Source organism: Cryptomeria japonica, chromosome 6 (genome assembly GCF_030272615.1).
Source record: "Cryptomeria japonica chromosome 6, Sugi_1.0, whole genome shotgun sequence".
Lineage (NCBI taxonomy): Eukaryota > Viridiplantae > Streptophyta > Pinopsida > Cupressales > Cupressaceae > Cryptomeria > Cryptomeria japonica.
In genome coordinates this window covers 119,423,914-119,447,797 of record NC_081410.1, presented here as the reverse complement: position 1 = coordinate 119,447,797, position 23,884 = coordinate 119,423,914, and the positions used below count along the sequence as shown (strand labels likewise).

The following is a 23,884-nucleotide window of genomic DNA, read 5'->3' as shown; positions in this document are numbered from 1 at the left end:
TGGGTTTGTGAGCCTCGATGGGGCAGTGACAATATTGCTTGATGGTGCTTTGATTATGAAAGGTGTCCTCTTTATAGTAGGTGGGCAAAATGGTTTGCTAGGTTTTCCTTTAAATCTGAGTTTAGGAAGGATCTCTTTTTCAAAGCCTAGGCCTGTATTACCTTTGGGCTTGAACTCTGGCAACAGCGGTTCATGTCGTCCTTGTTTGCAGTATCCCAAAGCACTCTGACCATCATATCCCATTCTTTGCATAATGAGGAGGCCTTTGCCATACTGTTCTGTAGGAAGTGTAACTCGCGGTTTGTCAGTGGTGATGGGATCTTTATAGATCCATTCCGCTAGGTCCTTATCTTGTGTCTCTTCCTCTTGACTCTTTCCAAGGATGAAAGGCGTTAAGGCACATGCAGGCGTGTTTAGTGGTTGTTGGAGTAACTGCTGTGGTTTACCATGTGTTCTAGGAGAAGTAGGCATTTGTCCCACACAAAAGAGCTGACTCAAGTTGTATTCTCCAGGACCTTCCTCTGCGACTTTCATCTTAAGCTTTTCTTGCTTGGGTATAGGAGTGTTTGAACTGGCAAGAGAGGCGGGATTTACATATGATGTGGAGGAAATGGCTTCCCTATTATTAGGAACAGTAATCTCTGGTTGATGGCTGATATTATGGCAAAATGCAAAGGGATTTGCATCACCCAGGATTGTGATCTCTGCACCATTATGTGGGAACTTGATACATTGATGGTAGGTAGATGGAACGGCTTGCATGGCATGTATCCAAGGTCTCCCTAATAATAGATTATATGGCAGAGGAAGGTCCAGAACCTGACAAATGATGTGCTTTACCACGGGGCCTACTCAGATTGGTAGTACCACAGCTCCTTTGGATGAACGCTCTGCATCATCATAGGCCTTGATGGTGATCTTCTTGCGAGGATCCACTGATTCTATTGCATATCCCAATGCTGTGACCAACTGTAGTGTACAAATGTTTAGGCCTGCTCCATTATCAATCAAGACTCGCTTGATCCTGTGTTGGTTGACAAAGCCTTCAATGTGGAGTGAGGCGTTATGAGGTTGTTGGAAAGAAGAGTTGTCACTTTCAGAAAAAGTGAGACAAGGTGATGACTTTAGATTTCCAACCATGGCTTGAAATTGGTCCGTGTTCAGGTTTGCAGGGACTGACGCTTCTTGGAGTGCTTGATCCAAGATTGTTTTATGAGATGGTGATAGGCGTAATAGCTCTAAAATGGAAATGAGCGCAGGCGTTTTATCTAATTGTTCCACAAGATTGTACTGCTTTGGGATGGAGGTGGTGCCTTGTGGAGCTGCCTTGATGGTAACTTTGCCGCGACGCGTAACAACATTGCAATTTGAGGTGGGATTTTTGAAGGTTATGGTTGCAATTTGTTCACTGGCATCATACAGGTGATTGACAGTGTAATTATACGTAGCTTGCGTATAATCAGTGGTATCAGGACCTCGTCTGGACATCAAAGGACCCCTTTGATCTTGCGATGGAAGTGGATTCTTGAACATCTGATGATCATTATTGGTTGTTTTTGGGTCATGCCCTTCAATTTCAATTTCTCCTTGGTCAATAAGATCCTGAATGAGATCTTTCAATCGGTGACAATTACTTGTCTTGTGTCCTCTTCCTTGATGGAACTCACAATGTTCAGTATCCTTCCACCATGCTGGTTTGACTTGGGGCTCATAATTTGATAACTTAGGTAGAGTGATCAAATTCTGAGAAATAAGTTGTCGCATCACTGTTTCAATGGGTTCCCCTAAGGGAGTGTATGTGCGTTTTTGTTTTTGTGGACGGGGTCTTGGTTCATCATGAGATGTGATGCGACCTTGATTAGGAAGAACATTTGTGTTATTTTGAGGTGGAGGATTTTGTCCTGCAAATCGAACCATAGGTTGTGCATTTTGGATAGTTCGAGCATCCACAACTCCATCGTTGACGATATTCTTATTCTTGTTCCAGAAGTTCGGTTTATCACTATTGAAGCGCGGGCGAGGACCATCTTTGGGTTCATTAAAGATTTTGATGAGTCCTTTTTTGATGAGTGCCCTTTCACATTTTATACCCTTGGTGATCATATCGTTAAAAGAGTCTGTGTCTTTGACATCCAGGTGAAATTCCATTTCTTCGTTTAAGTTGGAAATGAAAATTTCCACTAGTTCTTGTTCAGGTAACTGAAGAGAACGTCTGCTAGACATTTGGCGCCATCGTTGCAGGAATACTGAGAATAATTCACCTGGTTTTTGTTTGGTGTTGCATAGATCAGCCATGGTGATGTCGCGTTCAATATTATAAGATTAATGAGATAGGAACTTCTGGATGAGTTCCTCAAATGTTCTTATGCCACTTGGTAGTCGGGAAAACCATGATGTGGTTGTTCCTCCCAAGCTTTGGGGAAAAAGGCGCATTAGGTATGTGTCCTCATAAGCCACTTCGAGACAAGCGGAATGAAATTCTCAGACATGATCGCGGGGATCTCCCTTTCCTCTATATTTTTCGAATTTTGGTGTTTCGAACCCGCGTGGAAAGGGTGGCATATAAAGATTCCTATCAAATGGATAGGGACAGATGTCGTTAAGTGAGAATTGATTGGTCTTAACACCACTATGAAGTTGTTGGGCGAGATTCTTGACTTGTTGCCGCAACATCTCCATTTCATTTGGAGGAGGAGGTGGTGGGTTACCTCGAGGGATGTTATATCTGATGTGATTTCTACCTCTTTCCTCCTCATGGCGACTTTGTCTTTCTGATGCTTGTCTTAATTGGGCAAGATCAAAGTCTGAGGGGAGTTTGGCTCCTTCTTGAGCGAGTCTTAAAAAGTGAGCATCCGCATTGCTCCTTAATATTTCATCAAATAATCTGTTAAAATGAGGTTTATGCTGAACCCTTTCGATTGTTGAAGGAGTGGGAGTACTTGGGTTTTCGTCATTTACATTTCCTCCAAGTGCTTCTTGAAATTCATTGAGGTTGTCCTCTTCTTCCTCAATTTCTATTTCTCGTTGCCTTGATCGTGATCGGGTTTGAGCCATTTTGTTTGCAAGTTTGTTTTGAAGTTGATTGAAGATGATGATGAGTTGGTGATGAAATGAAAGATTGATGGTTGGTGGATTGTAGATCTCTAGCACTCTAAAGGTAAATGTAACCAGAATTCTTTCTTTGAATTGCTTGTTTGTTTTGATGATTTTGGATGTGATAAGGTGTAGAGAAATCTGAGATGTGTTACAGATTTTGACTACCTAGTAATGAGAGGATTCACTCATGAACTAGTTTTAACCTGCGTAGATGTGTCTCTTAGGATGAGCTTATCCTAGATGTAGAAACAATCTAAAAGTGATGTGATGTGTTTGATTTCAAGCAATATCTAAAAAGGAATCGTGGGACAAGAACCTCTTAATGTTTTGAGAGTTGGGATGGATTGATGATGAAGTGATGATGTATGAGTGGGATGATGGATGAAAATGTTTTCAACTTTCAATAAAAACTTTGTGTCACAAATGGGACAAACTCTTCTTCTTCCCTTTCAGACGTTGGTGGCACTTCTCGAGCTGTGTTGTAGGTGATACAGATGTTTGGGAAGAAATTGGGATTAATCTTTCCTCCTTGATTTTTGTGATAACTCAGAGCTCTATATTGCATAAAAGCTCTGCGGTTCAATGATTCTGAATCAAACTCATTTGTTTTACCTTGAAGGTATAGACACATGCGATGTAGAAAGACTCTATGGGAGACAAAGATTTGTCGATTGATATAGAAGAATTTCCTCCTTTTGATTAAAGCCTTTGAGCTTAGTGGTCTCCTTTTCAAGTTGATATTCTGATGACACTTCTTCTTTCGCAAGATGTGAAGAATGGTCATAAAATTTGTCTCTTTGTTGTTTGCACTTTGTTTTTGGTATTTTTGTTTGTTTTTGAGAAATGTTGGATGAATACTTTGTTTTTGGGAAGTGATTTTCTGATTTTTCTTTGACAAGAAAACAAAGCAAGCACACAAACACAAGAATGTTGCCTCAAAGGCACAAATGAGTATGGGTCTAGATCAACCCAATCCTTGGACTTGTTTCTGACCCTTCCTTTAGATGTATTTTAAGGTGTAGTTCCAAAGCCTGAAGTCGGCTCAATTCGCACTAGGTCTGTAAAACGTACACACTTCAAACACTTTTTATCCCTAAGCTCAAATGGCCAGTTGTGATAAATTTAGCCCACATCTTGATATTTCTTCGACTTTGGTACTACATACCTTATGAATCCCGCCGTGGCAGGTAAGGATGTGATATACTAAGTCTTGCACGAGCATAACAAATAGATGATCCCTATGATGGGGGAGTCACCACTTTTATCAAGCCACAAGTGACTTTTCAAAAAGCTATGTTTCTACTCAAGGAAATATGTATGGTGAGTATCTTGGGAGCAAAACCTTCTATGCTCTTGCACTAAATTATACCTCAAATATCCTCAATCAATAGAACAGGTGGGCTACTACTTAAAGGTGTTTAGTCATGTTCGATGGCTTTGGACATAAGTTCATTCTGCAGTGACTCACTTAAGAGCCTTGTAACTGGTGGTGGGGCCCATTTGTCCTTTCGGCCAGTTACACTGTAGGAACAGCTATACCCAAGGCTACAGCTTTCGCTCTCACCTGATTTCTATAGCGGCTCGAAGGATTTACCGCTCGAGGTCGTTCCCAAGAGTATCGATCCCTTGGCAGGCCTCTCTTAAAAAGATAAAATTTGAGCGTTACTAACACTTTTCTCTTGCACCTAGGACCACGAGAGCCAAGGGAGAGGATAGTGTGTGTTAGAGGTAGGACCACTCGACCAACTCTTTTGCACAAGTGTGCCAAACACAAAATTCACTTGTTCCTTTTAATTTGTCATCGCAATGATTTTCTATCTATTTGGAGATGTTGCTCCAACAATCATGGTGTTCTTTTTAATTTTCAAAGGCAATTGTTGGAGTAAACTAGAATTTGAAAATCCTGGTCAACTTAATGAAAAACACGTTTGCATGAAGTAAAATTGCTTTAAAAATGAGACAAGTTGATTGTGAATTTTATTTGCACCAAAAATGGAAGTGTGGATTGTAAGTTTTATCTTGATGCAAGAAATAAAATTTGCCTTGTTGATTTTAAGCACCAAAAGAATTTGTTCCTAACTTTGCAACAAAAAAATTTGCGTGTTTGTTTTTGTGATTCTTTTTAACTTTGAACAAGTGTGATTCTTTTTTAGAGCTCCAAACGAAAGATATGGTTCTTTTTAAAACTCCAAATGAAAGTGTAGTTGATTTTAACCCAAAAGGAAAATGAATTTATTTTATCCTAACTTGAAAGACAAAGTTAGCAATATGAACAAATTTATTTCCTAAGCTAAAATTGCTAAAAATAATGCTATTGTAGGGGTTAGTTAAAACCTGCACAAAAGATAATTAGTTAGAAAAATCTGCATGTTTTGGTGGGCTTCTACAAGCCTAAAATTTTTGGTTTTCGGTTACAAGGAATTTTCTTACAACTCTTTGTTACAATAGCTCTACTCTGTGTGAAAACAGAAGTGCTATTTAACACGAAAGAGCAACATTATAGACAATAGCGTGAAAGTATCAATTTGCGAAGGTGCTAAATTGAGAAGAAAAATGCAAGAGAATGACCTGTGTGTCAATTAAAACATTCAAAAGTTAGTAGTCTTCAAAATGATTGCTCTTTGATTCACGTCGGGTTCACCAAATGATGTCATGGAAATGGGGACAAGGCAACAACAAAGTTCAATGTTAATAAGTTAGTTTCAACCATAAAAACAAAACAAAGAACTAAAAACCATTCCAAACATATCAAGAGAGATTTCAAAAAGCATGAAAGAAGTTTAACAAAATAAAAGAAAGGAGAAGAGCCTCCCTAAGATGCTTCCATGATGCCTTTTGATGCTTCTCCCTTGTTTCTCTCCTCTCCAAGTCCCAAATGAGTGTAGCTCTCAGCTTTTAGCACTAGCCATGGATGCCATATGGAGATTCAAGATGGTTGAATATGATAAGCAAATACTATGCAAGAGTAGATAGTGATGCTATGAAAAAGCTCTATGCTAATGCCAGTATAACAACAATACTCTAAATGCTTCCTTTTGCTTGAGGAGAAGGGTTCTATTTATAGAAGAAATGGGGAAATGAAGGGTTAAGATTGAATGGTTTAATCAAGGGCCAAGTTTGAAAGTTGGGGATCCATGTGCACAATTGGCACCAATAAAATGGTGACAAGTGTCAACATAGGATTGGGTTGAGAGAAGAGGTTGGAGGCATTAAAGGCCTGAGAAGACCTCATGGTTATCTAGAAGGTAAGGGTCAAGTCTAAATTAGGATTACCCACTGGATTAGGAGTTAATGCAAGGATAAACCTTTGTGCAAATGATTAAGAGATAATCATGGTCAAAGCATTAAAGGCTTGATGAGACCCTTGGGTTGGGTAGAGGTTGAGTCAAAACAAATGTTTTAACCATGTGGGAGGGTTTGAGGTAACCATTAATGGTTATTGGAGACTTTGGGGATTAAGTGGTTGAAGGTTGAAAGCCTTCAATGGTTATCAAAGACTTTGAGCCATTTAGTGGTTGAAGGTTGGAAGCTTTCAAAGGTTATCCAAGACTTTTAGGCTTTGAGAAGTGACTCCATTTTGCTTAGGAATGTGACAATAATTAGGGGATGGATTAAGTTAATTAGGAAGGGGTTAGAAGAATCTAGAAGGGGATTAGATTTTGCAAGTGGATTTGGTGGGTGAGGGAAAATAGGATTTTATTAAAATAAAAATTCATTTATTTCAATAAATGTGTGCAAGTTGTATTTGGATAAATATTCAAATAAATATTAATTTATTTAAATGAGAAAAAGGAAGATAAAGCATTAAAATGCTTGAAGACTTTGAGGGGAACCATTAAAGGCTTGAAGACTTTAAGGAAAACCATTAAAGTCTTAAGAAGACTATAGAAGGAAGCCATCAAGTTTGAAGACTTTAAAGCCATCAAGTTTGAATACTTTAAGGGAAACCATTAAAGGTTTCAAGTGGGTGAGGATAAATAGGATTTTAAATAAATAATTTATTTAAAATAGTTGTGCAACTTGCTTTTGTAGGAAAATACAAGTGGGTGGAGGATAAAGGTGATTTAAATAAATTATTTATTTAAAATAATTGTGCAACTTGCTTTTGTAGGAAAATACAAGTGGGTGGAGGATAAAGGTGATTTAAATAAATGATTTATTTATTTAAATGTGAGAGGTGGGATTTTGGGGGTTTTAAATAAATATTAATTTATTTAAATGTGAGAGAAGATTTAATTAAATAAATATGATTTATTTATTTAATTAATGGTATGAATTTGGTTAAGTGAATTAAATCAAATAAATTGAATAATTTATTTAATTAATAGGAGAAGAGGGTTAAGATGAATTAATTAAATATTAATTTAATTAATTATTAATTGATGGTTAAATAATCAAATAAATACTAAGTATTCATTTAATTAAGTGGACAGATTTATGTGACTACAGGCTCAATTGTAGTGCTTTGGGAATTTGATATGAATCAATGGGAACCAACGGTCTACAAGACCATTTGTCAACCCACTCTTCTGATTCACATTCTTCCCACAAACAATACATGCATGAAGAGCAAAAACATACCATCTGTCTCGTATAAATTACCAGTGAACTTGAATTTGAACTCATAAATGAGTGCATGTCACTCGATCCTGCAACTGTACACCAATCTAGATAGTTTTCAATGTTAGATTCAATAATCAACCAAAAATATCTACGAACCAATGACTTACCTGGATTACCTGGACCCATCGTAGACTTACACCATCGCACAATTTTTTCTGCATCTACCAACTCAGCACCACCTTCGTACTTCAATTTTTCCCTGGCTAGGGCTCTTTTCACACATGCTCCTGCACCATCGTGCTCTCCCTTACCATGTCCAGCCTCAGTGAAATTCCAAAAATGTTGTACATCGCTTGTCACATGCATCCTTGTCAGCCAATAAAACATCCTTGCATTCTTGAATTGTGCGGTGCAATTATCTGACCATATTAAGTGTTGGTTGTATCGTATGTTCCTTTCCCTTAAACTATCATAGGAAACTTTCAAGCATCCTTGTACAAACTCCGATGAATGAGTACGATCATCACTTATGTAGAAGTGATACTCTCTTACAACCTTTCTATCCTCCTTTGTGCTATCATCTGCATGCATGAATGCTATGTGTACAAAAATAGAAACTTGTGTAGAGTGATAATACATGGATTGCACTTCATTTTGAGGTTGTAGAGTATAATTTTCAGCGAAATCAACGATAGAGACAATGGTTCCAAGAGGAAATGTGTCCTTACACAACTTGAATTGCTCATCTAACCATCGAGCTCTATGTGTATACATTATGTACTCATAAACTAGTTTCTCTTGAAACATTTTCATAAATTGAGCTACACATGTATCATTTTTCACTAGCTCACATCTCTTCAAATCTTTTCCATCTTTAACTCCATATGTGACTGTCTTGTATTTTCCAAAAGAAACTAGTTTCGTACCAATTTCATGTGTGCTCTCCAAATGTATGCATCTTGGTAAACTTTGCAAACCACCACATATAGCACAAGAACCTTCCAAACAACGCATCTTATAATAAATGCAACCATCATGTCTATTACATGACACACTTGAAATAAATTCTCTTGCCGACTTAGGAGGTGCTTGTATATTACATTCCTGCAAAACATCGTTAGTGTGCAAAGTAGAACAAATATGACAAAAAATATCATAATGCATGGAAAATTCAATATGCATCCGACAACAACACGTGGTGCGTACATGATTAATCTTAATATAAAAAGGTTTTGCCATTTCAAAAAATCTTTGAGAAATTTTTATTTGAGGAAACTTTTGAAGGATTCTTTCATAAAATTTAGTTTGAGTCATATCCAAATAGTGTTTCGCATGTGGCTCACGATTTTTAGACCCAATTTGCCTTCTAACAACATCTCTTTGGTTGGGTGATACTCTTGTGTTGTCATGCCAAAAATTTTCAATTAATGTTTTTAGTGCATCTACAACAACCTTGTCTTTGCATGGTAGTCTACCCGAGAATGCCCAAAGAGAATTATTGTTAGGTTCCTCTATTTGTTCTCGCCTCTTTAATGCTTTACTTAATGTTGTTCTACTAACGTTCAATGACTTACTTGTTTTGCTTATCAAACGATCTTTTTTTATTTTCTTGCTCATTATGGTTGATGTAATGACACATCGAGTAGCATTAGAATCTTTACTACGTGATTTTGAACCAATAGATTGATATGCATCAAATAGATTTCTGACAATAGTTCTTTCATTGTTACTTTCAGATGATCTTAGGCCTAGAATTTTCATTGTCTCTCTAAAATTCAAATTTTTAATCATTTGAACAATTAATTGACATCTTGCGGTTTGATTTGAGTTTTTAAAATAGTTTTGCCATATTCTTTTAACCATTCTCCTACAAGTTCGTTCATTCATTTTATTGGGCATTGACTTCAATATATTCTCATCAATGTCAATTAGATACTTTGGTTTCCTACGAATGATTCTAGGAGGTGTTAACATCAGTGCATTATGTACATTCAATTCATCAAGTAGAGAAGGTGTAATATGTTCATCATTTAATTGATTATTCAATGTGGTGTCTTCTTCAATTGCATTAGGTTCAAACGGTAAATTATCAAATGTTTCTTCTTCAATTGCATTAGGTTCAAACGATAAATTATCAAATGTTTCTTCTTCAATTGCATTAGGTGCATTATATTCGTTTGGTAAATCGAATTGAGATGTTGAGGTTGACATACCTTCTTCTCCCATTGTTCTTATGTCATGCAATTTCTTCATACGCTGCCTTTGTCTTTCCTTTTGAGCCTCTCGTTGTTCCATCATTCCTTGCTTGTTCTTTCCCATGGTTGAGATCAGTGACCTAAATAGAATCATATTACATATATATGTAAAGAAAAGTTCAAAAAATAAATAAATAACCATAAGTATGCATCTTATCACTATTTTTTGGAATCAAACTATTAAACAATCACAATTTAATCATTTGAAACCATGCAAAAACAAAAAACTAATAAAAACAACAATTCAATCATTTGAAATCATGCAAAAAACAAAAAATTCACTTACTTTTATGTATACAATAGTGATAGAAGTGCAGACACAGTTCCAATGGGGTCTTCAATGACCTAAAAAACTTCTTTTGAGGCCGTTGAGGCTCTTGGGCAACTAAAACTATGTCTATAAACTGCGTACGCACTGCTAGGCCATAAAATGTTGGCAAGCCCAAAGATATTTTTGGCTTATGAGTAATAAATACCGCGTACACGCTTATGAGTAAAAGTACCGCGTACGTGCTAATAAGCCTTAAAAAAGTTATGGAAGGGGTATGGAGGAAGGGAGAGGGAGAGAGGGAGAGAAGAGGGGAGAGGGTGAGAGAGGGAGAGAGAGGGAGAGAGGGAGAGGAGAGGGGAGAGGGAGAGAGAGGGAGAGGAGAGGGGGAGAGGGAGAGAGAGGGAGAGAGGGAGAGAACATGGGGGGAAGGGAGAGGTAGAGGGAGGGGGGAGTGGAGGGAAGAGAGAGAGAGAGAGAGAGAGAGAGAGAGAGAGAGAGAGAGAGAGAGAGAGAGAGAGAGAGAGAGAGAACATGGGGGGAAGGGAGAGGTAGAGGGAGGGAGAGAGGGAGGGAGAGAGGGAGAGAAGAGAGGGGAGAGAAGAGAGGGGAGAGAGAGAGAGAGAGAGAGAGAGAGAGAGAGAGAGAGGAGAGAGAGAGAGAGACGAGGGGGGGTGGGAGAGAGAGGAGAGAGAGGGAGAGGAGAGGGGAGAGGGAAAGAGAGGGAGAGGAGAGGGGAGAGGGAGAGGGGAGAGGGAGAGAGAGAGAGAGAGACGAGGGGGGGGTGGGAGAGGAGAGGGAGAGGAGAGGGGAGAGGGAAAGAGAGGGAGAGAGGGAGAGGAGAGGGGAGAGGGAGAGGGGAGAGGGAGAGAGAGGGAGAGAACATGGGGGGAAGGGAGAGGGAGAGAGGGAGAGAAGAGGGGGGGAGGGAAGGGAGAGAGAGGGAGGGAGAGAGAGAGAGAGAGAGGAGAGAGAGAGAGAGAGAGAGAGGAGAGGGGAGAGGAAAGAGAGGGAGAGAGGGAGAGGAGAGGGGAGAGGGAGAGAACATGGGGGGAAGGGAGAGAGAGAGAGAGAGAGAGAGAGAGAGAGGAGAGAGAGAGAGAGAGAGAGAGAGAGGAGAGAGAGAGATGAGAGAGAGAGAGAGGTGGGAGAGGGAGAGGAGAGGGGAGAGGGAGGGAGAGAATACATGCTAAAATCAAAGAGGAAGTTGTAGATAAGAAATCAAATTCCCTTACTTCTATAGAAGTGCAGACACAGTTGTAGTGGGGTATGGAGGGAGAGAAGAAGAAGAGGGATGGGTTATGGAGAGAGAGAGAGAGAGAGAGAGAGAGAGGAGGGAGAGAGAGAGAGAGGAGAGCGCGCTCTCGCTCTCGCGAGAGCAGAGAGAGAGAGACCTTGTATGCGTTGAGAGGGAGAGCATCGATACACTTACATGTGTATATATATGTTTAATATATTATATGTATATAAACATATTATATATACAATGTCATATTATACACATATTATATATTACATATATTATATGAATATGCACATATTATACATAGAATATCATATTATACAATAGCGCGTACACGCTGTTTATAGTAAAGATAGCGCGTACGCGTTGTTTAATGGGAAACACGCGCGTATGCGCTTCTTACACTATAAATATCCCATATGCGCTTTTTAAACCATACGTACCCCGTACGTGCTTTTGACTTTTTAGGCTTGGAAATAGGCCTGGATGACAAAGCTATGGATTGGAAGTTTGATTTCCCTCCATTTCTCTCATTTTTGACGTGTTTTATTTTATCAACTTGGTTTATAGACTTTGTCATCATCAGGTTTACACTTCATAAAGTGGGTATTTCTAAAATTGCCACCATATTTTCACCAATCTTCTGAGCTTTCTAACCATATAATTTTTTTTCAATTTGAACAACAATAACATATTATTATTGAATTTCTTTTACTAGTGTCTCCATAGTTCTCATAGACATAGGTGCACCATTTTTTGAATAACTTTTGATATACGTATCCAAATTTAAAAAACTTTATATATTATTGTAGTGCACTTGATTCTTTACAATTAAAAAAAAATAAAATTGTATTTTCAATTTGTTTAGTGCAACTTATGCTTCGCGCACGAACAGGTATTGAATTTTCAGGATGTGCTCGATTGGAAAAATCATTAAAAAAAAAATACTCAACAAAACTTACAAAAAAATACACATCTTCTAATGCTCACTCTTAACTATCTTTCTGCCAAAGGATTTGTCAAAATACTAAATCTAACTATGACTTTTTTGATGCACACGTCAGACACTATGTTATGTTTTAAAAAAAAAAATAGGGTCAGTTTTTCGTGCGCGAAGGATTGGACCCCCTTAATCTTATCCAATTTTGAAAAAGTTTAGTAGTTTGGAAACTAGATTCAGAGTACTACAATATTTGATCTTTGATTATCTTCATATCTTGAGTGGATGACTTTCAAATTTTGCCTCTAAGTTCAGGTTCACCTGATTTCAGAAAAAAAGTGTCCACTTATACCCCCCTTTTTGACCACCATCTTTGTGCACTTACCCTTAATCTAAAAGTCAAGCATAACCATAATTCTATTCACTCAAATTTAAAGATACATACAAGACTACAATCATTAGTCAAATACCATAAAAAAGGTAACGAGAATCCAACATTGTATCAATGCGTAAAATATTTTACACCAAAAGATCGCCATGTTACCAAATTCATAAATTAACATATTCTTAACTAGATCGACATTGCTATAATCAATATTGACTTTAATCTCTTATACTCATCGAGCTCCTAGGTATGTGCAATGGTCCTTTATAAGGGTTTAATACTATATTGTTCACTATAAGAGGAACTATAGAGTAAACACTATAGATGTTAATCTATGATCAATGAGATTAAACACACTAAGCACTCTTTGGAAATTATACTTGCAATAAGGCATATTCTCTTTCCCAAAGAATTAAAGCACAACTAAATTTAACTCTAGTAAATGATGCATTTTTCATAACGATATGAGACCCTCACATTAAACATATGATATTTCTTAAAATGCAACCTTATATCAAATATGAGGAAGAATAAATAGGTTCACCTAAAATTATTTCCATTATCAATACCTAGTCATTATTAAGGTAAATAAAGAGTTGACATGTTTTAGTTCGAAGCCTCGAGATTGGTTTAATTTCAACAGTAATGAATTATAAATTGGTTAAACCTAATCCTTATTTTTCTAAAAATAAAGACAATATAGCCTAATACTAGATAGTGACTAGAGAATGGTTCAGTTATTCCCTCCTCGACTCACTACTTCACATTTGATATCATTGTGTTCCTTAAATAAGATTTTATTATTCCTATTTTTGAAAAACTAGAGATTCCTTCTTTCAAAAGATATACTAATTGTACCAACATGGTTTACTTTTAGCAAGAAAAAGGTTTGTTGATTTATTAGTAACCCCTTTCATATAATGGGATTCATTTATTAACTTGATAATTTAAATTATAAAGAAATGTTAAACCCAACCATCACATAATAGCACCCCTTCATCATTATTGATTAAATGAAAGATTATCTAAAAATAACTTACTTAATTCTTCCAGTGTTGGCAACTAAAAAATCTCAATAGGATATTAGTAATGTGATGTTTAATAATATCAACTTAACAATAATTATGATATATTTTAATAACCGAAGATTTTCCTATTATCAAACATTAAGCATTCTTACACACACACATGCACACCTAACAAATAGTCTCTATAAACATTGAAAGATAGATCAAATATGTCCTCAAGATCCATCACAGGCCTATTTGGATGCCATCAAGCCATATCTATCAAAAGGGGATATGATGACAATATACTATAAAAACCCATTTAATGCTTGTTGGACATCAACCTAGTGCAAAGTATTAAATAATAAAGACAATATTCCTAGTGATGCAATTCGCAACATATGCACAAAACGAATTTGTAATTTTTTTTAGAAATTTATAAGCAAGTGCAATAGGTCAGTATAGAGCCATACTCGATGGCCTTTACCAAGACTCCAACAATTTCTACTAAAAATAGATATTTTCAAATATGTAAGAATTCCATCAAGGAATAATAGAAAATGAATTCATTAATGACACTAATTAAATCTACTGTATAGAATTGGGATTTCAAGGAGAGCTTTGATGATCGTTTTGCACTCTGCTAGGGTTTTGCTTGTTTTAGTCTACTACCTATTTTTTTGAGTGTGTCAACCATCATATCACATTTATTGTAGGAGCCTTTAGGTTTATAATGGTCTTGGCTAGCCTTAGCCCATAAATTGATGTTGGTGTTGGAGTTTTGGTGTCTGACAACCATGGCTCCCCCAAACAAACATCCTAGAAAATTTGTACCCAAGGTCTTTAATAAGGTACCTCTTATAGTACCCTTGATGTTGTTTCACATGTTCAAAATTTTGATAGTGCATGCCAATGGCCTGGACAATTTACTTTGATAGTTTATTTTGTGGGGAGGGTTCCACTTGAAAGCATGCTTCATGACTGGGTTACCAAGTCCTGGGCCCCTCATGGGATCTGTCTTAATGGCGTCCATAATCTCACCAAAGGCTTTTTTTGTTTTGCTTTGCTGAGTTTAACCATGTTCAAGCCATCCTCTAGCATGGGCCTTGGTATGTCTGGTCATCTCTGCTTGTTTTTCAACCATGGTCAAGAGACTTCTCTTTCTCTAATGACAAGAAGATCAAGGTCCCAATTTAGATTGAATTTCCTAGTCTCCATTTGCCTTGTTGGTCGTTTTTGCAAACCATTGCCTAATCCATCGACAAGGTTGTTTGTGTTGAGCCTCGCTGATTTTACCATGCTCATCCTCATAAGAGGGACTTTGTAGAAGTTGATTTATCTTGAGATCTCAAATAGACTATTGATATTCAGATAGGTCTCTACCATTTGCAACAAGTACTCTATTTGAATTTTCCCAATACTTGTTTTCGGTGTCAGTATTTTGAGCACAATATTAAGGATTACCCTTTGGCCACTCTGCGGGTTTTAAGACTTCCCCCAAGGAGTCTACACCTTCATGCTTTTGTGAGGCCCCTAAGGCTGAGGAGAGTTGGACTATAGTAGCTCATAAAGAAAATAATTCCTCTGCTTCGGCTTCTCTCAAGTAGCAAGGTTTCATTGCTTTGTAGCCACAGGGCCTCCACAACCACAATTGCAGCTATTGGATCAGAGGAAGGAGTCTGTTGTTCCCATGACTAGTGATGGTGTTGTTTGCACTGCTTGGGTTCAAACTCCTTAGCCTGCCTCAATGTTAACCACTTAGCCAACCTCTCTCAATCACTCTAGCAACCCTTCTAGGTGTGTAGACGCTGACAATGAAGCTCTAGAAAAGTGCAGGGTTTCTTATTTCTTGCATAATAGCTTCTAAGATGGCATTTGATTTCTTGCAGAATAAATTATCCTTTCTTGGGGATGAGGATAACATGCGTAATGGATAAAAATATGGTTTCAAAAGTTAAGCTATGTATACTAGGAAATGACCTATTTTGCAAATAAAACATTAAAAGGGAGAATGAACCCAAGAGATCCAACCTCAATTCTATTAGGAAGAGGGTTGAATGATAATTGAATTCAATTCCCTTTTGTTCGAGTTAAAGATGTAATTAACAAGGTGTGAATTGGAGGCCAAATCTAGGATAAGAAAGTACATGTATGAACTTAGAATGCCACAATTAATTGATAAACTAATAGAGATTCTACAACATGTACATAAATGGGTAGGAAATTTGACTGTGCACTTGTAACATGATTCAAAGTTGAATATGTGGGATTGGGATGCCTAGAATGCCCTGGTCTTTTGCCCTATAGCTGGTTTTTGGAGATCTACTTTTCGAGGTTGAGACTAAGCTGCCTCCATAATCTAAAAGGAAACCTAGAGTATAAGGGCACCCCAAGTGCCTTCGTACCAGAAAACCATTTCCAAAATATGAGAAGGGATCTATATTAGTTTGTTGAAGGTCTCTTGAACTCTGTCTCCATTGACAACTTGTACCTACACACAAAAGGAGAGAAAGAATGTTGTGGATACAAGTTTGCTTAGGTCAAACCCTAGGTTTGGAATTAACCACAATTGAAGTAGAAATTGATTTTGAATTGAATTAGAAATCTTGTCTTTTGAGGGCAAGGATGTATTCAAAATTGAAATATTTGAATGTAGAAGATTATACTTTCAATAAGTGATGCAATGCTCTTATGATAAGTCCTCCATGTGTTCATGCAATAATATGATAAATCACATAAAATCCACCATGAAGTCATATATAAAACATAACATGAAGATTCCTTGATGTAGTTTGTTGTTGTTTCATTTATTATTAAGGATCTATGGAGATAAATTCCCTCATTTGTGTCTTAGGGATTGTGGAAGGAGAGAAACAACTACATCTCCAAGGACCAAGTGGGGAATAATATGGAACTCTTTATGACCATCAAACAACAAATTCAAGATAATATTAATATTGCTTCCTATGGGTACTCTAAAAGAATGTTGAGCTATAAGGAACTTGGGATCAAGCAAATATGGGGAATTAAACATGAGTTGACTGAAATAATTTGGACTAAAATCTTAAATAGGAAGATGAGTAGATGACATCCCCTTGATGAAGGTTGGGTAAAATGTAACTTTGATGGATGCTCTAAAGGAAACCCTGGTATCTCCGGTGTTGGAGGAGTTATTAGGGACAACAAAGGGAGATTAATAAAAAGGCATGGTAGTAATCTTAGAGTAAGGAAACTTTGGTATCTCTGGTGTTGGAGGAGTTATTAGGGACAACAAAGGGAGATTAATAGAAAGACATGGCAGTAATCTTGGAGTGGGCTCAAATAATATGGTATAAGTTGTTGTAGCTTGGTGAGGTTTAAAAATGTTAAAGGTACAAGGTGATTCTAAATTAATTGTTACCATTTCAAATGGAGAAGCTGCTACTTCTTGGAAAATCAAAAGAATGATGGAAGAAAGTAAGTCCTTACTTGGGAGTTTCCTTCAATCCAAAGTGCTACATGTGTTTAGGGAAAGTAATAGAGTTGTAGATGAGATGTCTAATCTAGCCCTATGTCATAGCAAATGGAATCATATGAATTATAATCAATATCCTATTAGGCTGAAGGAAATCCTAATCAAAGAATGTCATTCTATGAATTCAAATTAAATATCTTATTCATGGATTGGGTTGAGTATTATATTTGTTACCTATTAATGATGATGAGATTAATTGATTTTATGGCGTGCCATATTGACGTGACTGACAAAGATAGGTATATAACAATAAATAAATAACAAATGACAAAATTTGGCTTGCATGATCTATTCAAAATTTCTAGACTAGATCGATTTAATTGTTATTGTTATTATTGGGGACATATATTTATAGGAATTATTGATAGAGCTTAAAAAAAACAAAATATTATTATTGATAGACTTAAATCTCCACTTTATTGTTAGCTCAAAAAACACGCATTAATAAAAAATAATAATAGAGTTTAAAAAAAGGGTTCTTCTCATAGCGTGTTGGTTAAATGGTGGTGGTATTGTTGTGGCCATCAAGATTCAAACCCCGCATGCTAAATCTCTACTTTATTCTTATCTCAAAGAGCATGTATTTATAAAAACCATTAATAAAATTGAAAAACAACAAAACATTATTGATATAATTGAATTTTCACTTAAAAATACATTTAAAAAATACAACACTCAATAGATAAATAATAATTTTGAAATTATTTAAAAAAAAAAATTAATTAAAAATATAACATTGTTACTCAAATTTTTAAATTCAATATGATATTTAATCATAAAAGGAATATAATAATAACTTGTTACAAAACCCAACAGTACTACAGACATTCACTATCCACCTACAGATCAGAGCTTAAAAGACTACCTACATGCTGAATTTTACATGCAGAGGATACAGAGGCGGAAAAGGCATTCTTTTAGCCCACCTCCAAATAAGCCCGAAGTTACAGAAGCCATTACACAGCTGGGCTAATTCTCCTGTATTTGCTTACATTCCATCTCTTGGACGCCCGATTCAAAAGCTGGATCTTGGACAGGTTCTACTGTGTACTTATACATATAAGCACAGAAGATGAAATATACCAAGTTGAGGGCTTCAATGGCAGACAAAAGCCAGTAGAAATAGAAAAGGTAACCACGATTGAGATTGTCATCAAGCCAATCTGGTTTTCCATTGCCGCCCGTGGTGTTATGAACAACTGTAACAACAATGGTGCTCAAGTAATGCCCTATTGCAGAAGTGCAGGAAGACAGAGCAATGGCTGTGCTGCGCATGGTGGGCGGAAATTGGTCATAGAAAAACTCCAGGTGACCCACTGTATGAAATGCCTCTCCCAGACCCGCAATACAGAACTGTGGAACGAGCCAGAAGGCCGAAATAGGAACCACGGCCGAGGGATCGTCCGCCAGGCCGTGACTTCGCGCTGCGTTTCGTCTCTTTATTTCGACAAAACCCGCAACCAGCATTGAGATTGCGGAAATTGCAAGGCCGATGCCCATTCTCTGAAATACTGTGATTCCTCGCCCATTTTTTGTCATCCGGCGGGTGGCTGGAACGATGAGTCGGTCGTACAATGGGAGCCACGTTATGAGGACTAGTAGAGAGAAGACTGAGAAGGATCCTGCTGGAATCTCGAAATTGGTTGACCCTAGCTTTCTGTTCATGGTTAGGGCTTGTAGTACTGAAAATGTGTGCTGCTGTGCCTTCGTTATTGAGGTCGCGATACCGCAGGAGAAGATGGGGAGAGTTGCAATTATGGATTTTAGGGCTTCGATTTGGGCCGTCGAAGAGAGTCTCCATCGGTTGCCCACTGATCCGTCGCTTTGGATGTCTTTTTCTGTTATTATGGCCGCCTTGTCCAGAAACCTGGGGTTCAGAGGCAAATATTTTTAGAATTTTTTTTTTTTTTTTTTTTTGTTGTTGTTGTTGTTGTTGGAAATGGGTTCATGAACAGATATAAACACACAGGGTTTTCAATAAATATTGATTTTTTACTGTCATTGATGGAAGAGTTAAGGGTCTGGGTATGTTGTATTTTTTTATTTTAGCTAGAAACATTAGATTTTCACAAGTGTATTTTCTGGTAATAGCTGTATATTTATTTCTTCAATATTTTGAATCAAATTATTCTGTTTTTTTTACTTGTTCTTCTTCATGAGGATGGATCATTTGATGGGAAACATCGAGGAAATAAACACAAGCAGCCATTACCAGAAGATACACACAATAATAATGTATTATGTTTATGGATTCTGTTGTGTAAGATTTATTTGCATCAACGATTCAGATCACACTTCATGATCCATCATTAAGATGACAGAGCTGCTGTAGAAGGAAAATGAATTGTTGGACACTGAAAACTAGGTTGCAGGTTGAATCTGGGATCTGATTTATCAAATAGTCTCCATGGTATTTGGGGGGCAGTCATTGATATGCTAGCTTAAGTAACATATTCTAAACTTTGATTTGTTTAGGTAGCAGTTCATATGGAATCACACCAGCTTCTTCACTAGAATCTATCTATTAGTGTGATTTCAGATGAACTACCTAAATGAGTCAAAACTTAGAATGTGCTGTTTAAGCCAAAATGTCATTGATGGTTAAGCAAGGGGAAGCATTCATAAACAGAGATTGGACAGCTTGAACAAAACCTGTCATCAAAACTAGAGCTTTGAGTGTGGTAAGGATGAATGATTGGCGTCAGAAAGGAATTGACTGTCTAGAGACTTTGTTACATTGCATCCTTTGTTAAATGATAATGATATAGCAGTTCGAAATATCATGATATTTATATCAAGATTCATCTGGATAGTCATCAAGTCAAATTTATTGACTCATATATAATGAGTGGTTTGACTCAAAAATTCAAAAAGATTAATAGTTTTGAGTCAAATTTATTTACTCATTTTTGATGAATGCTTTGACTCAAAATTTTTATAATCCAATTCTGACCTAAGAAAAAAATACTTCCTACGTACCTATTTAAATATATAATATTTTTATAATTTATATATCAGAAACCTCATAATTCATATAACGAACTTTTGATAAATCTCACTTATTCAACATGGACAACAACAACAATAGGAGATATTAATAGTTTCAATTATGTAGCAGCTTTTTGTCTTTTGAAATGAATAGAAAAAAGAGGGACGTGTATGATTCATTGCTATCTGTGATCAATAAATAATGTGTTTTTTATCTTTCAAAAAAGTAATAAACAACTTACAAAGCAACTGATTAAACTTACAAACATGTATAATTGTTTTCTAATATTATTGGCAGAGATAAACCCTTATATCATGTTATAAAATATTTTCAACTGAAACAAAAAATTAAAAGAACTAGAAGCAGAAGCTAATGTTTGATGTACGCCATCCTCTTTGGAAAACTTAGCATCAGAAAAACTAATTCGAAAGGAAAATTAATTTTTTTATGTTCCGACAATCTTCCTCTCTAAAATCTTATAGTAAACTTACCTGAATCTGTCTGTGAGAGGAGGCTTGGAGCTGCCTTGGCAATGATAAAGCTTTGCAGAATCACAAGGCAGGGATAAATTCCACTTCCTGATTGATGCCACTATCACCTGTGCAAATCCAGTGAACGGACTACCTTGTGGAATGTCATGGAGGAAAATGGGAGCTCCAACAAGGAAGATAACCGTGGATATTAGCATGAGCAGAGTACAGATGCCAAACCCCAAACTCCAGCTCACATTGCTCTGAATATAAATAATAACAGTGAGGGCTACAACGAGAGCAAAACAACTTGAAAAGTAATACCAATTAAAGAAACTCTCTATTCTTTTCTTCTCCTTGGATTTTTCTTCTTTATCTTTTACTTCTCCTTCCTGTTGGAACTGATCTGCTCCAAATGCCATGGAACAGGGTTTTATCCCTGCAGACCCAATACATTTGAATAAGAAAACCAACACAAGAAGAGCCCATTGTGTTTTGGATGCTCTCTCACATTTTCTCAATTTTTTCTGGGTGGCACTGCAATGAGTTGGTCTGAACTGAGGGATGACTGCTGTGAGAGTCAGAAGAGACAATCCCTGCACATTAATCATATAACAATACATCATTACTCATTAGCAAATTTCTCATTACCAATCAAACAACATATCACTAATTCACAACTTCTAATTCCCTTCTGTAATCACTTGTTCTATGAAAGAGCTTAAACAATGGGATATGTTGTGGGTTCAACTTTAATCAAACAAAAACTTCAGAAACAGTCAGAAATTACTATTTATACTTAAATTAAGTAAAATGTTTTAATTTTCAGTTGCAAACCTCTGGTTCTACAGGCTCAACCTAACTTTATCAATCAAGCTTTCAAAAGGCTTGTTCACAACTTGAATCCAAGACCTTTCTCAGTAGACCATTTTATTCTAACAAAAAGTAGAAAGCAAAATGTTCTTCCAACAAAAAGTGTAAGTAATTACCACTAAATATGAAACACAACCAATGACTATGGTTCGAAATTTGCCAAGATAGGAATCCGCCACAAAAGCTCCGGGCAAGGTTGCAAGGCTTGTTGTTCCAGACCAGATATTAAGTACATTCGTTGCTGCAACTTTCTGCATATTGTATTTCGTTGTTAGGTAGACAATCATGTTAGCCGACAAACCCGTCAAAGCTAGCTTCTCACAGCTCTCATTTCCTGAACACAATGTTCCATCATAGAACAAAGTTAAAAATACTATGCAAAACCTTTTCTTGCAGTAGAATCTATACAACAAATTGTCTAATAACAATGTCCATTAATACCCATCTCAAAACATTTGTGATATTCTAACCACCTTTAATAAAAACACAATATAGTAACTTCAATAGTACTTATTTGGGTTTAGGTGTTAGAGATCTTTCAAAATATTGATCAGTATCAAGCAGCTCTGTAATGAATAGTTCATACTTGTTCAAGGTTTTACAAATGAGGTACAAGTTGATTTAATTTTGAGAGAAAATGCACGGCTAAATGTATTTGAAGGGGAGTAGTATCAAAACTAATAACCTTCTCCTCATCAATTCTTTCCTCACTTAAATACATTGAAACTAAGTATCAAGACTACTCATAATATTTGAGTTAGCTATACAGTTAAACTCAAGAAAGTAGTATCAAAATGAATGATCTTCTCATAATCAATGATTTTCTTTCTTCGCTTAATTACAATGAATACTAAGTAGACTGTGTACAAAGACTGCTCATAAAACAAATCTGGGGAGTAGTATCAAAATGAATGATCTTCTCATAACCAATTCTTTCATCGCTTAAATATAATGAATACTAAGTAGACTGTTTATAAACACTACTTATAAAATTTGAGTTAGCTATATACTTAAATCCGAAGAGTAGTATCAAAATGACTCAGATACAATGAATACTAAGTAGACTATATAAATTTGAGCTAGCTACACGGTTAAACCCACAAAATTCATACCATATAATGTAAAGGTGCTAGTGCAAGCTGGTGAGTGGACTAAGGAATAGACATCCATTCATTTTGAATGGGCATTAGATTTCAGTTAAGAGGGAGGAAAAAACCAGAGTTTCACCTATTATGTAGGGCATGGTTCTCCATCCTCCTCTTGTTTTCTTCTTGGAGGATCCAACTTCAATATCAGCACCATCCTTTGCATTGTTTCTTGTTTGTGACACAGCAAAGCAATTGAAGTGGCTAAGGAGAGCAACATTGTGCCAATGCTTAAGAGGTTTCTGCACAGAAACCTCTGTGGCTTTCATCTGCTCTTCCATTTTTCTCACACTCTGCTCCAGACCAAATTCACAAGCAGAGATTTTATAGCTCAAAACACAGTAAATACAGCTTAGTATTGGGTTGCCAGATTCTTCAGGATATCAGATTTTTTCCCGTGATCTGATTATGATATAAAATTAATAGCCATTCATTATTTTCTCTAAATTCCTCATGTGACACATCTAACATTTTCCTAAACATGATAGAGTTATTGAATCTTTCAAGGAATATGACAAAAGAAAACCGACAAGAATATTGTTCATTTAAATGTAGGCGCTCTGGTACTACGTACTGAGGTGCTTATCCTTATTTAGCTGTATTAGTGAAAGCAAAGAAGTGGGTGTCTTAAAAACTCGTGATGCACAGCCCATGTGATAAAAGGTCTGAAAAAAATGGTGATTACAAAGTTTTATTTTTTGCTTAGATCTTAGCTCAGTAACATCTGTAGTTTAACTTCCTGCAAAACAAGAGGCCTTGAAGTTTCAACCACATATATGGGAGTAATAATCTTGTCAAGATCAAAACAGTTTCAGCATTGTTTAATGATATTTTAAGTGATTAATATGAGTATTTTAGGAACAACTCTCTTGTAAGTGCTGTTTAAAGAGGATAAGTTTGGCCAAAATAGGAGAGTTTAACATAGAACTAATAGTAAAGATTAATAATTTAAAAGTTTAGAAGGACAAAATTTGTTATTCTATAGTTTGTCTTTTGTTTAATTATCTTTTACTGTGAAAAGTAGAAAACAAAAATAAATTAAACAATAATATTATTTTTGGTCTTATATTTTGCATTGTTTTGATCACATTTATCCATGATTTTTTTAGCATTATCTTTAAAATAAGAAATCTATT

General features: G+C 36.4%; 1 protein-coding gene across 1 annotated transcript; it reads right to left on the bottom strand.

Annotated features, from left to right (window-relative positions):
- Positions 1-18,019: 18,019 nt before the first annotated feature.
- Positions 18,020-23,159, bottom strand: LOC131053729 (protein NRT1/ PTR FAMILY 3.1). Its single transcript, XM_057988355.2, has 4 exons — positions 22,831-23,159; positions 21,720-21,937; positions 20,752-21,326; positions 18,020-19,138 (listed from the first exon to the last, which is right to left on the bottom strand). Exons 1-4 carry the CDS (start codon positions 23,027-23,029, stop codon positions 18,241-18,243), a joined length of 1,890 nt encoding a protein of 629 aa, XP_057844338.2. The 5' UTR covers positions 23,030-23,159; the 3' UTR covers positions 18,020-18,240.
- Positions 23,160-23,884: the final 725 nt, after the last annotated feature.